We start from the raw sequence: 14,013 nt of genomic DNA, 5'->3' as shown, positions 1-14,013 counted from the left end.
TGCATTATACTCTGTAAGGTATAAATATGATAGATAAGTATAATAATGTATTATAATTGTGGTTGCAATTATTGATGATAAGGTGTATTATGGGACATTAAAACAATGCATTATAATACCATTACAATACATTATAAATATGTGCTTCAAAGAAAGTGATTTTCAAAGATCAAAGTGATGATCATTCACTGATTTATTTTCCAGTCACTCACCTCAGTGCCCTCACGACCAGCAAGTCCACTCAATCCAGCTTCACCCTAACAAGAGGACAATACAATTGTTATCAAGTAGTGGTCGACCATTACGGGTTTTTAGATTACCGAATTATTATGCTAGAATTTTTCTCAGAACTAACTTCACTTCTCTTTAACAAACTACTCTCAAGGTGATTTTTAGTAAACGTACAGAATAAAGTCAGCTCCACTCAAGTTATCACATATGTCCTAGCAGAGTAACCAAAGGTAGATCATTAAATGTGGATATTTAGTTTTTTTTTTTTTAACAATATAGCTATTGTTATATCATTTGAAACCTAACAAACCTTTGGGCTTGTGATATATATCTTCAATGGAAAGATAATGGACTGAATATTTTGTCATATGCAAAGACATTGATACATTTGTAAGTGTGGCTGAAGTTTCTGAATGCTTTTTGGGGCCACTGTGCATAATATTAATAACAGCAAATGGATGTACACAAAATATCTGCAAAAAATTAACACTTATTTAACGCAATATTTACTGAAAAATCATTAGAAAAAGTAGGCATGGTTATATTCACAATCCAATAATGTAAAAATGTCGAAAATATTGTCTGATTAATCAGCCTGGCGATATAACTGTCTATCTCTATTATCAAAACAGAATTACAGAAGTGACTTTTGATGTTAATACATCTGTTGGGTTATGAATTGCTGAATTTGAGAAAGAGTGAGGCAATCCAAGAACTATTCAAATAGCCATTAGCTTTCCACTCTCATTTTCCGTGTACATGCAGAAAGGCAGACACCCACCAGAAATAGTGACATATAGATGGCAGTAATAAAGACAAAGTGCTGACCTTTTGACCTTTCACGCCAGGGGCCCCATCCTCACCTGGGCGACCCTTCTTTCCCTGCGGGGGTAATAGGACAAAATGAGTAACAGTGTCAATTCCATTCACAACTTTTGTTCAATGAGTGAAAAAAGTGAACAACCTCATACGTCCGATATGTAGCGGTTTGCCTGCAGTGTCTGCATTGAATTTTTTTGAATTATTACAAATCAGTTGAGAATGAGTTAGAGCAGCCTGAACTATTGGATGACAAGTGTGTTTGTGTTTCTAACCTAGCAACAGTGTGCCAATAAAAATCCCTTAAACCTTTTAGAGATAGTCAAACAGTGAAAGAGGTTTAACTACAGTCAAGCTACACATATAAATAAGTAGTTAGCTACTCTAGAAGCTACTAACTTTTTTAAGAGATGAAAAAGGTAAAAACAAAAAAAGTACATGTTACTGGAAAAGCTTTTTAGACTGTGAATGTTCAGGAAACCTCTCTGAAAACAATGATTATTTTTGCAATTACGTTTGGTGAGAAACAATACATATCACCTTTAAGCTAGTACCACTGCAACTTTAACTTAGTGTAAGTCAAATATATTAAGTAGTGCTGTCAGACGATTAAAATATTTCATAGCGATTAATAGCATGATTTTTGTATAGTTAATCGTGATAAATCACAGATTTGAAAAGTGCTGAAATTTGACTCTGTTTATTCTTCATTTCCTGTCAAAATGCATTTAGTTCCTGCTGTATATATATAATCATAATGTCCATTAACATTTTCCAAACAAAGAATTCCACAGTTTATAGATAGAAATGCATAAAAATAGCAGCAATTCAAATAACATTAAACGGTTCTCAAAATCAAAAATGGGACTAATTGAAAGAACCATCATTGAGTCCCCACAGTTGGTGTTTTCATTGTAATAGGCATTAAATCTCGTAAACCCTCATCCTACACAATATTAATCATGGCTATTCACTTTGCTACAGCAATCGTGAAGCCACATTTATATGATTCACAGCGCTTTGAACTCTACATGAAAAGCACTTGCAAAGAATACCTTGTTTTGCTTTTAGGGCAGACACTGTCCACGTATTGATATTTCGGGCAATATTTTTTGATCGCGCAAATCGCAGTCTGATCCAGTTTTTGCGAGAGGTGTTGGTAGGGGTGGTTGCCCTACTGTGGGTGTAGAAGCGCAAACAGTGGGTGCATTGAATGTAAATGAAGTGGCGCAAAGTGGTGCAATTTGCTATTTTTCTAAGAATTTGGTTATTGCGCTAAGACGTCCAATACAACCACTTAACTCAGCGCAATGTCCAAATTCAGTTCCTGCATTTGCAGTTTGGAGATTTCACTAGCAGATGGTAAATTCATGTCCAAACTCTAAGAGTACAGAACATCAACGTTTGTTGAATCAAAGAAGTTTGAGATTTGTGTTACATTTTATAGAGTTCATGGTTTTATTTTACCATTATTATTACTATTATTATTATTATTATTATTATTATTGTGTTTAAGTCACTGCAAATGGGGCCGGTGGACGAAGGAGAGAGTAAAATGTTTGAATTTGGTATGATTTTTTTTTACCACTTCATTATTATGATTATATTTTCCTTTCATTTGAAGTATAATTTGAATTTAGAAATATTTTTGGTAACATTTTTTTCATGTTTCAATAAAATAATTACATTTTTCAAAATCAATGTCGACCGGTAGAAGTGAAGTGAGTGCAGATACAATCACTGTTAATACTAGCCATGATTTGTGTATCAGTAGATGAAAATCATTAATAATAATGACATTCTCTGTAATTTAACAGAGCCTCCATCCATATCCTGAATGTCAGTGTAAATCTCCTGATAAGGTTTAGGGAGTAATGGAATGCATGTAATGAGACTGCATATTCAAAAACATTTTACAAAACATTTTATTAGTTAATAGAAGTAAAACATTTTAAATCCTTAAAACAAGATACATCTAATTTATCTTGTTTTTTTAATCCTCTTTTCTTCCAATATGGAATGCCCAATTCCCACTACTTAGTAGGTCCTCGTGGTGGTACGATTACTCACCTCAATCTGGGTGGCGGAGGACAAGTCTCAGTTGCTTCCGTTTCTGAGACCGTCAACCCGCACATTTTATGACGTGGCTCGTTGTGCATGACACCGCGGAGACTCACAGCATGTGGAGGCTCATGCTACTCGCCGCGATACGTGCACAACTTAAACGCATCCCATTGAGAGTGAGAACCATTAATCGTGACCACAAGGAGGTTACCCCATGTGACTGTACCCTCCCTAACAACCGGGAAAATGTGGTTGCTTAGGAGACCTGGCTGGAGTCACTCAGCACACCCTGGATTTGAACTCAAGACTCCAGGGGTGATAGTCAGTGTCAATACTCGCTGACCTAAACAGGCCCAATTTATCTTGTATTAGGAGCATCACTGCATGAGATATTTAGGCTTTTTTTTATTTTTAACTTTTATGAACTTGTTTAGAGTCAAAACTACTTTACTGACCTTGAGTAATCTCACGAAATATGTTACAAATTACATTTTACAGCATGCATTCTGTAATCTGTAGTGAAATACATTTTAAAAGTAACCCTCCCACTGCCCCTGACACATTGCAAAGTTTCTGCCCTATTCCAACCTATGTTTAGAACTCACACGGAGCTGAATATAATTTCAGGATCTAATATCAAATTGGTAAAGGCACTAATGGTGTCACAAAATTTTTAGCATTAAATCATTTAAATTAATTGCATGCATTAACACATTCATTTTGACAGCACTCATATTAGTAAATATAAGTAAAGTTTTATGATTTTTTTTTTTTTTTCATTTATTGACACATTCCATAGTATTTTGAAAAGGACTTTTATTTTGAAGTGTGGTGCTGTTTTGGAGAGTTCGGAACTCGTTTTTTTAAACTTATTGCAGGGTAATATAATGCAAAGTATAATAGTAAAAATGTACACTAAATAGTAAAAAAAAATTGCAAATATAAAACAGTTTGCTCGATTTAAACTGTTAAATACGGCGGAAACGCGTCATCACAATCTGTGAAAAGGGTCCATTGAGAAAGAACTCATCAGTGTCCATGGGTTTTATTTATGCATCCATACTACTTCCCCAGGATTTAAGCCCCAAAATACTAACACACAAATATTACATTAGTAGTAGGCGGTCAGTCAGCTACTGTATATAGCACCTGGTTAGCACTAACTACTTCTGTCACTTATGGCACAAGTGCAGGCGAGAGAACGTTAAACTAATGAGAGCAATTACTGAAGCCTGTAATTTATAGCCATGAGAATGTAAGGAATCTCCATGAGGTGAAAGCACCTGGATAATGACGGTCAGGCTGTACACCAGGGAATAACTCACTCAGCACGATCCACCCAGTCCTGTCTGACTGACATGGATCCTCTATCGCTGGACCAGAAGATTAGACTCTAACTATAGTTTACTTTAATCTGTTTTAATTCCCTAAATCAGATTTGTGTTTGCTGATCAGTGAAGGGGAGAGTTATTTATTAACCAAAGGCCTAGGGTAGAGCAGCCAACTGTCTCGTATTAGCCGGCACATCTTAATTTCGGCCAAAATGTTGGACATCCTGGCTAAGATGGAACAGGTGGCTGCCCTACCTATGGCGATTGTCCTGATTTATGTGGCGTAGTGCTGAAGGGGACAGGTGGGATTTCTCAGGATCCTTTTTTGTGATATCTGTCAGGTTGTTGGGACATTTTAGGTGTGTTAAAAAAATAAAAAGGGCTTAGAGCACCTTTATTTTTCGACCCTGTGTCTAGATGTTTGGAAGTCAAAGTTGTCAGTCATAACATACAATTACTTACTCTTCATATATGTCACATTCTACAGACTAAACATGAAGGAGGCTTATTTTCAGGAATTTTATTTTGTGTTTTCCCCCAAAGGTAGTACTGAGGGGTCCTGACAAAGACGGTAATTATCCCGACTCTTAGTAAGCAAAGCAGTTATCCAAAATGACAGAATCGTCAGTCTCTTCCCACTGTTGACATACCTCAAAGAAATCTGTACCTCTTAAACACTGAAAAATGTGCCTCTGGGCTTGCGTGGAAACAAGGTTGCATGTTGCAGGAAGCTAAAAGAGAAAATACTTACCGCTTGGCCAATGGGTCCTCTTTCACCCTTTTCACACGCACACTTCTGGGCCAGAGGACACTTTAAATATTGAGAAATGGGTGAAAATGAAAAAATGTTTATTGTGTCTCAATGAGGCAATGTTGGGGAAGCTACGTAAGTAGTTAAATTACATTCAAGCTACTCTTTTAAAAAGTAGTTCAGCTACTACCAAAAAGTAGCATTGAACGTTGAGGCTACTTAAGGAGCCAAAACAATCCTATACATATCTATAAGAAAGAATTGAATTGATGAATAGTTTTTGAATCGGTTAATTTCTTTTACGTGAACTGTCCGAATTATCCTCTTCATTGAAATGAATCAGACTTTCCAATGCTATATGAGAGAAATTTAGAAGGCAACTTAGAAAGGTGTCTTTAATTATTACCTCAATTCACTCGCTTAGTTAATCATGCCCTTGCAATATGTTTTGCGTGCCTTTGCAATAATTTGCATTACCTCACAGTAACTTTTGTGTGCCCTCGCTATAAGATTTACGTTCTTTCGCAATACATTTACCATTGATTTACTATAGTAATCATATTTTTACTTTGATGTTCATAGTAAAAGCATAGTAATAATACAGGAAAATGAAAACTATTGGAATAAAAGTCCTAATTATGTGATATTATTATGGTTTTACTACAAATTCTATGGTGCCCAAAAATAAAAACATACTACAGTCTACAATATCACTATACTAAAACCAGAATTAAACTATGATAGTTGTATAATAAAACCGTAATAACCACAAAATTAAGATTTGTTTTACCATAGTTTACGTTTACCTGTATTATGTTTCACTACTAATATTGTGGTTAAAATATGGTTACTGTAGTAAAACCGTGATAAATGTATTGCGAGGGAGCGCAAAACTTTTTCAGAAAAAATAAATCCTGCTCTGTCCTTTAAGGGGCTCCATAATTTTAAGCTTAGAGTGCAGCATAGAGAATGAATCAGTGAATTGTTTTTTATTCAGTTCATTTCATTTACATGAACCATCCGAACAAACCTATTTACTGCTATGATGAATCAGACTTTTCATGGCTTCATATGTGAAAAATTACAGTTCATTAGTGTGTTTTTAATTATTACCTTAGTTTGCTCAGTTACTAGCCTAAATGCTGAGTTGTGGATGTCTGCTTGAGAAAATCGAGAATTTTCAATCAGTGCATTTCACAAACCATTTGAACGAATCTATTTACTACTGCTACTGTAGAATGAATCTATCAGTCACCCTAATGGATAATGTAATGAAGGAAGTAGTGTCTTAGTTAGCTTTAACTACTTAAGCTTAGCTTGCTATTCCCCAACACTGCAGTAGTCTATGTTATTTCAATTAAAAGATGTTAAATGTGTGCACTTACCCCATCGTTTGCCAGTTGAGCCTGTGTAGATGTAACACATGTAACACAACAAACAAATTAGACTCTACTTACACTTTAGCTGGTATATTGTACCTGTAATTATAAGTGTTGCTATTTCAAAAGGTTTTCATTTGTGCAGTTTGGAGAAATAGTTAATGTCAGGCTATGAATTGTGCAAATCTCCCCCGAGCTCTAAATTTGACTAAATGAAACACTAGCATTTAACATGCTGAGTCCTGCTTTACACTGGAATTATAGACTTTCTGCTTATAACCGGCACAAACCCAGAAAAACAAAACATGTTTGATATATATATATTAATTTAACAGTATAACAACAGAAGGGAATGAAAACAAAGATTTGTGGATTATACAAAGATTCATACCCAGATGAATGCCAGGAAATACCACAACAGGAGGTGTTTACTCTCATTATGAAGTGTAGATAGGCTGATAGTTAACCACCAGAGGTCCAGTTATTTGGGTAGTGTAACTTTATTTTATTGGCAACACTTTACAATAAGGTTACATTAGTTAACATTAATTAATGCTTTATTTACCATGAACTAACTATGAACAATACATTTTTACAGCATTTATGTTAATGTTATTTAAGAAAAGTACAAGTTCATTGTTAGTTCATTGTTAGTTCACAATGCTTTAACTAATGTTAACATATACAACTTTTGATTTTAAAAATGTCTTAGTATGTTTTAATTAACATTAACTAAGATTAATAAATGCTGTAAAAGTATTGTTCATTGTTGGTTCATGTTAACTAATGTTACAAATGGAACCTCATTGTAAACCGTTAATATTTTATTTAACATCAAGATTTAAGGTTAAAACCCTGAGGGGGAAAAAACATCCTTAAGCCAGTCTTAGATGTTTTGTTGTTCTTAGCTGATTTAAGCCGGTCTCAGAGCCTGGCCAGGGTGTTTAACTGGTTTTAGTTATTGTTCTCCCAGCCTGAATAGCTGATAAGTGCATAAAAAAATCTGTTAAAACCAGCAAATAGACCAGACTGACCACTCGAAACCAGCCAGAGGGCCAGCTAAGACCAGCCAGCTTAGATAGACTAATAGTTAGATAAATCTATGTATAAATGGAAAGTAAATATTTTAAGTCTTGTAACTGGTCACCATTTCTTTCAAACAGCTTGCCCAGGCTGGAAGACCAGCTAATTACCATAGACTGGTTTAAGGTGGCTTTTCCAGTGGGATGTTGGTGTAAAAAGTAGGGATGCACTGATATACTGATGTATCTCCAAATCGGTTTAAGCATGAAAACGCAGAAATGAAAAATCGATGGTTCAGTCATTTATAATTAATTATCATCACACTTTGTAAAAACTCTTTGAATTCAAATGCACAATCCAGAAATAATAATAGCCACAGAATGTAGACGGGTTGGCACTCCAAAGAACATGTAATGTACAATATTTATTCTTTCTCATTCTCACATTAATAAGGAAAAAACTTTGTTACTTGACGCTTTTGAAAACCGCACTTACCGATACATGATGAGGTAAAACCATCCAAACGCTTTGAATGAATCTGGATGGCATTTTACATGATGCATTACACCAGTATAGAATTGTTATAGAATCTTTTTTTATTATCTTTTTATCTTCTATTTATCTTTCACAATGGCTCTATTTAACATTTTGGCCTGTCATGTGTTGGCTGGTCAGATCCAGTCCATGTTCAATGGAAATTACTTATTGGTAGAACAAAAGATTTTGCTGCTCTTTGCATGCTTTTAAAACATATTTCCTGAGCAAAACAGTGATCTGATGACAAAATATGGTAAGTGACAAAATATCGGTATCGGCCAATAGATATTTTTTAAATTCGGTATCGGTCAAAAATGTTCATATCACTGCATGCCTAGAAAAAAAGTCCTTTTTAGAAACTTCTCAGTAAGAATTGTAGCAAATGACTTTTACAGATGACATTAGAGAACAATATTAAAAACATCATACTTACAATTTGAATAATGACTTTTTCCATGACATTTGTGTCTTGCAGATTATAAAGGAATTTGGTGGCAGGCGTACTGGCCAGCAGTCTCAGGCTTGCAATGTTGGCTGGTTCATTGGCAGTACGGGTGATGCCAATCGTAAAGACCTTCACGCCCTGGTTCTTTGCATCAGCCATAGCTGAGAAGATATCAGGGTTCCTGGGGTGGAAGAACCCATCTGTTAGGAGCAAGGCAATCTTGATGCTGTCCGAGCTGGATTCTTCCAGAAATATCTTGGTCATGTTGGTGATGGCGTAAGTGGTGTAAGTGCCGTGTCCGATGTAGGCCATGGGTGCAATGCTGCTCTTGAAGTTCTCTGAGCCTTTCCACTCTTTGAAGGTCTGCTCGACAATGACATGGCTGCTGTACTGCAGCAGGGCGGCTCTCCAGCTGAGTTTGCGACTTGTGTCCAAGCGGATGCTCTGTAGACCTTCTATAATGTCCAAAGTAAACTGCTTCTCCTGTTGGTGGTTATCTTTGGCCGTCTCAGAGCTGTCCAGCAGGAAAACCAACTCCAGACCACAGTCTTCATCCAAGATGGCTGATGTCAGAGAAACAAATAGAGATAAGGTAAGGGGTGAGTGAGTGGCAATATTCCGAATTTTCAGACACCATGAAATTGCTTGACTAGCGCAGTTTTCTGTCCTGTGTTGACAGATTTTCTATACATTATTTACAATTTCATATAGAAGGGCTTGTCACTTTTTATCCACTTTAAATACCCAACCATGATTTGCTACTTGCTATTGAAGTCAGCTGGTATTAGGGGGAGGGATATTCTCATTCTTACAATTTATATACGCCCCTTAGTGCAAGATGAGTCATCAGTATTTTTGGTATGTTTTATGGGAACATTTGCTTAAAGATGATTTTGTCAACTTTTAGGTGTACACTAGCATAAATGTAACGGGAGCCAGCTGGTAGATGTGCAGTGTGTAAACCTCACTCTACTGACGCTAGAGGTTGTAGCCTTTAGCCTCCTTGTTAGAGCACCCGCCTCCCACGCCGGAGACCTAGGTTCGAGTCCCATACGGAGCGGGCAGAACAAGAGCATCACATTGGTGCCGTGACCCGGATGGGAGTGAGGTTGAGGGTGTAACGGGAGCCAGCTGGTAGATAGCTGTACAGTGTGTAAACCTCACTCTTCTGTCCTCAAGAGGTGCACTTGCGACTGATGCTAGAGGCTGTAGCCTTTAGCCTCCTTGTTAGAGCACCCACCTCCCATGCCGGAGACCTAGGTTCGAGTTCCGTACGGAGCGGGTAGAACAAGAGCGTCACATATAGAGGGCCTAAATGCTAACAGATATTGACTAAAAGCTAAAAAACTCTTTTAAATTCAACTACTCTAGAATTATGAATTCTAATTTGAAGAATTTACTAAACTGCAAATCAAAGGAATTCAACATGGTCTTTCATTAATAAGTTTTTAGACAAACTAAGCATAATTAATTACATTATTCATTACAGACTTATTATGCATATGGCTATTATGTCTGTCTGAATTATTCCAGTAAAAAAGATCAATATAGGCTAATTTAGTTTGTTTGTGTATTAACAGTCAATATTGCCTCATAAAAACAACACTGATCCTATTAGTCTCCTAGTGATCATTTTTGTCTTTTTTTCTTTCATCACCCGATTTTTCTTTCAACACATCAGCTCATCAGTCTTTATGTCACTGGTGACAAGAAATTGTCTACCAGGTCTTATACAGGTATTAATAAATCATGTTAGAATAACAGAGAAGGGGAATGCCTAAGGGTTCCAAAATCACTACATTGAAACATATCCTCAGCCAGATGGCCTTTAGATACAATGCTATAGTATGTCTGGTATTTCTTAACATGACATTGCATGTTTTTAGGCATTAAACTAGCTTTTATGGTTCATGGACTTGTTATGTTTCTTCACCATTAGTAGCATGAATTGCACTAATGGTGTCTCATTAGTACACATGACATATCAAGAAGATAAAAAATACACGCAGGTGACAGGAACAAACTAAAGTTGACATGAAATGGCATTCGCAAACGTCACAGTCTGGCATATTTCAGAGTGAAACAAGATAGTGAGAAAAACTGTTAGCCGGAACTTGATTTTATGCATCAGGAATTGATTGGAAAATGGAGCATTACATACTATGTGGAGTCTGTTGTTTGGAAGGCCAATAATTTTTATTTGGAATAATGTGCACGGATTATGTAAAAAAAAAAAAAGTTAAATTAGACAAATAAGATTGTATATTAAGAAAGTAAATAGGGTACATTTTGATTTCTTCATTTGATCAAAAGTAAATTAAATAAAACCAATATGTCATTTTGAGTGGGGGTCAAAATAGTTTTTTCAACCACAAGTTTTAGCAAAACCTGCTGATCCATGTTACATCTGTTTTAACAGATTGAACATCTTGTGTGCTTCAATGGAAGCAAGAAAATCTGTACAAAGGAATTAACATGCTCATTGTCACAAATTGACTTAGACTTGATTTAATTGGCCCTATTTTAAAAGCGCTAGCGCTAAGAGCAGCACTATGCCATAAGTCATAAATGCAAAGTAAGTGGGCATGGCTGTGAAGTTTTGACATTTTCACACTTAGTCTAGGCGCAAATGGATTTGGCAAAATTTCACGTGCAAAGCGCTAATGGGCTGGGTCAGATGCAATTTAATTCTGAGGTTCTTCTGTAGTTATTCCACGGTCTGTGTCCTGTTATATAGTCCATTCCCTGTCAAGCACCAGTGATTGTATCGGCACGGACTTTATTGATTTATCGATTTTGATTTTAAAAAATGTAATTATTTTATTTAAACACCAAAAAAATTTAACCAAAAATATTTCTAAATTCAAATTACACTTGAATGTAAACGAAAATATAATCAAAATAACAAAATGGTCAAAATAATCATAACAAATCCAAACATTTCACTCTCTCCAACTTCTTCCACCGGCCCCTTTTGCAGTGACTTACGACAACAGGTGGAAAAATACCAATACAAATTACGTCATAAATACAAATTTAAATATAAACATTATAATAATCATTGAAAAATAAACCGTGACCTAAAGATAGTTTAACACTAATCTCATAAATATTTGTTTCATAAAACTGCTACAACAGTGATCATCATGGACATAATTTGAAAATCCACCTTATTTTCAGAGATTGGACAAGGACTTTATTACCACCTGCTGGTGGAATCTCCAAACTGCAAATGCAGAAACTGAGTTTGGACTTTGCCCTGAAAACAGATGTGCTTCTGAAATGGCAAATTGCACATTGTGCCACTTCATTTCTATACAATACACACACAGTTTGTGCGCATGCACCCACAGATATGAAAATCTCACGAAAATTGGATAAGACGTTGCACAAGGTCATAGCACTCACAAAAATAGAGCCCATAATGTTATTTTGTTTACACATTTTTTATTTTATTTTTGTGGACGTTAGAACCCTGCTGTATTACGAACCAACAATTCCTAGCCAGTCTAATTTCTTTTATGCATTTCTTTCATCTTTCGAAGAAAAGCTCTAGAATGGTTGGTGTATTCATTCAGTTTTATCACGTCATGCATATTAAAAGCAAAATAAAATTCAAAAACGTTTCATGGATCTTGGCAGACACACAACAAAGAGGTGCCCCCACCTTGCCCATCATGTTTATGGGTTGAAGTCTGCCCCCTGGTCTTCACTCGTGTTGGTCCGGTTCTTTCCTCATAGAACTCCTGAGCCCAAACACTCAGCAAACACAAACACAACAAAAACCAGCGCAGTGTTTGAGGCATGGTTGGCACTCCTGCAAAATTATAATACATACATGATCATTGAATCAAGCATAAAGCATATGTAAGCATAACCTGTCAAGAACATGTCTGCATCATATTTCAGCCCAACATCAAAAGAAAGAAATAAGAAACCATTAGGACCACTAAGATTATTTGGAATTGTAATGTTATTTTAATGACAATCTATAAATAACCTCATTACCATAATAAAAAAAACAATTATTCTCATTACTGTAATGCAGATAATTAGTATTATTTAAAATGTAAAGAATGTATCCATAATGGTAGTATTTGTTGTTTTGCTTATGATTTAGACTGATTACAGTGTTGCAATAATGAGGAGAATAATGAACATTTAAAAACTACAGAAAAGAAGACGTTCGGTAATATGAATTTGAAAATAGTGTTTAATTGTAATTAAAATAATGTCACAATGCAAAAACTCGTAATGGTCCTAAATTATGCTTCATTTTATTTGTGCAAAATATATTTTCAGATTTCGAGATGAATTGTTACATGGGCTTTTTGGTTGTGAAATTCACTCATATGCATATTTATTAAAATGTTATTTGCAAATAAATTTACCCATTTATATAAGGTCTTAAGCATTAACCAAAATACTATAAACTATATGCAGTTCCCCTAAGGAACATCAAATCTCTCAGTCTCACTCATCTTATGATTATGATTATGATTATTATAAAACCCTGTTTAACTCAAAGCTGCATATTACTTTCCAAATTACCCAAATAAAAATGTTTAGCTTAACAATTTAAAGAAGCATGCTTGCTATTGCATGTGGAAAAAATGGCCAGGATTTGTATAACTTTAAGTAATAAATGACAAATGACTCACCTTTGGCAGCAAAGCCCCTTGCCACTAGCTATCTCTCCAGGTGTGCTGCTCCACGTTCCAGGTACAGTGTGTGTGAGTCTGTGTGTAGGTGAGGGAGACACTGAAGTAAAGTGTAGTCCTGCCTGGATGAACAGAAGTAGACCACGTCCTCAGGCCCTGTGTCTGAAGCTGACACAACCCATTCCCCTCCCAGGAGGAGGGCCCACCAAAAAGTTTAGCATTGCCTTTCTCCCCCCAGATATCAGAGAAAATTAACTTAACTGCTATATAATGCAACATGGTAGACACTTCTCACATACCTTTTCCGAAAACTTTTTTTAAAGCCATATGTTCAGATTTCAAATTTTAAGGGACAGTTTACCCAAAAATGCCCAAAAAAGTAATATTTCCTCATCCTCTTAATATTTCAAATCCGTATGCTGAATACAAGAATGTGTTTTGACGTTTATTAAATCAAAACATGCATTCCATGTCAATGATTATCACTGAATAACAATTTAACTTTCAATCTGTTTCTCACACAAAGCTACCATATAGCTTCAGAAGACTTGGAATATGTAATTGTCATACTGCTTGGAACTGCACCCAAGACTTTCTCCCACTGTTGCATATGGTTGAGTGACAATAAAGGGATTTGAGTGTTTTGATATAGTGCACAAGTCATTTTGACTACTTTTATGTTGTTTTAATGTTTGTTTGTTTGATATACATTTTGGAGTTTGACACCCGATGTAACAATTAACTGCCATTGTATAGAAAAAAGTTGCATTGA

The 14,013-nt window shown here is 35.7% G+C and overlaps 1 protein-coding gene across 1 annotated transcript in view; it reads right to left on the bottom strand.

Annotated features, from left to right (window-relative positions):
• Positions 1-13,370, bottom strand: part of col28a2a (collagen, type XXVIII, alpha 2a) — a 39,013-nt gene extending 25,643 nt beyond the window's left edge. Inside the window, exons 1-7 of the mRNA XM_052143252.1 lie at positions 13,242-13,370; positions 12,248-12,397; positions 8,569-9,143; positions 6,582-6,602; positions 5,197-5,256; positions 1,060-1,113; positions 213-257 (exon numbers count right to left, since the gene is read on the bottom strand). Coding sequence (XP_051999212.1) covers positions 213-257; positions 1,060-1,113; positions 5,197-5,256; positions 6,582-6,602; positions 8,569-9,143; positions 12,248-12,386 — 894 coding nt within the window. The 5' untranslated portion in view covers positions 12,387-12,397; positions 13,242-13,370. The remainder of the gene's footprint in view (positions 1-212; positions 258-1,059; positions 1,114-5,196; positions 5,257-6,581; positions 6,603-8,568; positions 9,144-12,247; positions 12,398-13,241) is intronic.
• Positions 13,371-14,013: the final 643 nt, after the last annotated feature.

The sequence above is a fragment of the Xyrauchen texanus genome, chromosome 14, assembly GCF_025860055.1.
Source record: "Xyrauchen texanus isolate HMW12.3.18 chromosome 14, RBS_HiC_50CHRs, whole genome shotgun sequence".
Taxonomy (NCBI): domain Eukaryota; kingdom Metazoa; phylum Chordata; class Actinopteri; order Cypriniformes; family Catostomidae; genus Xyrauchen; species Xyrauchen texanus.
Note: the sequence above shows the minus strand (reverse complement) of the source record. Positions and strands in the feature narration are given on the sequence as shown.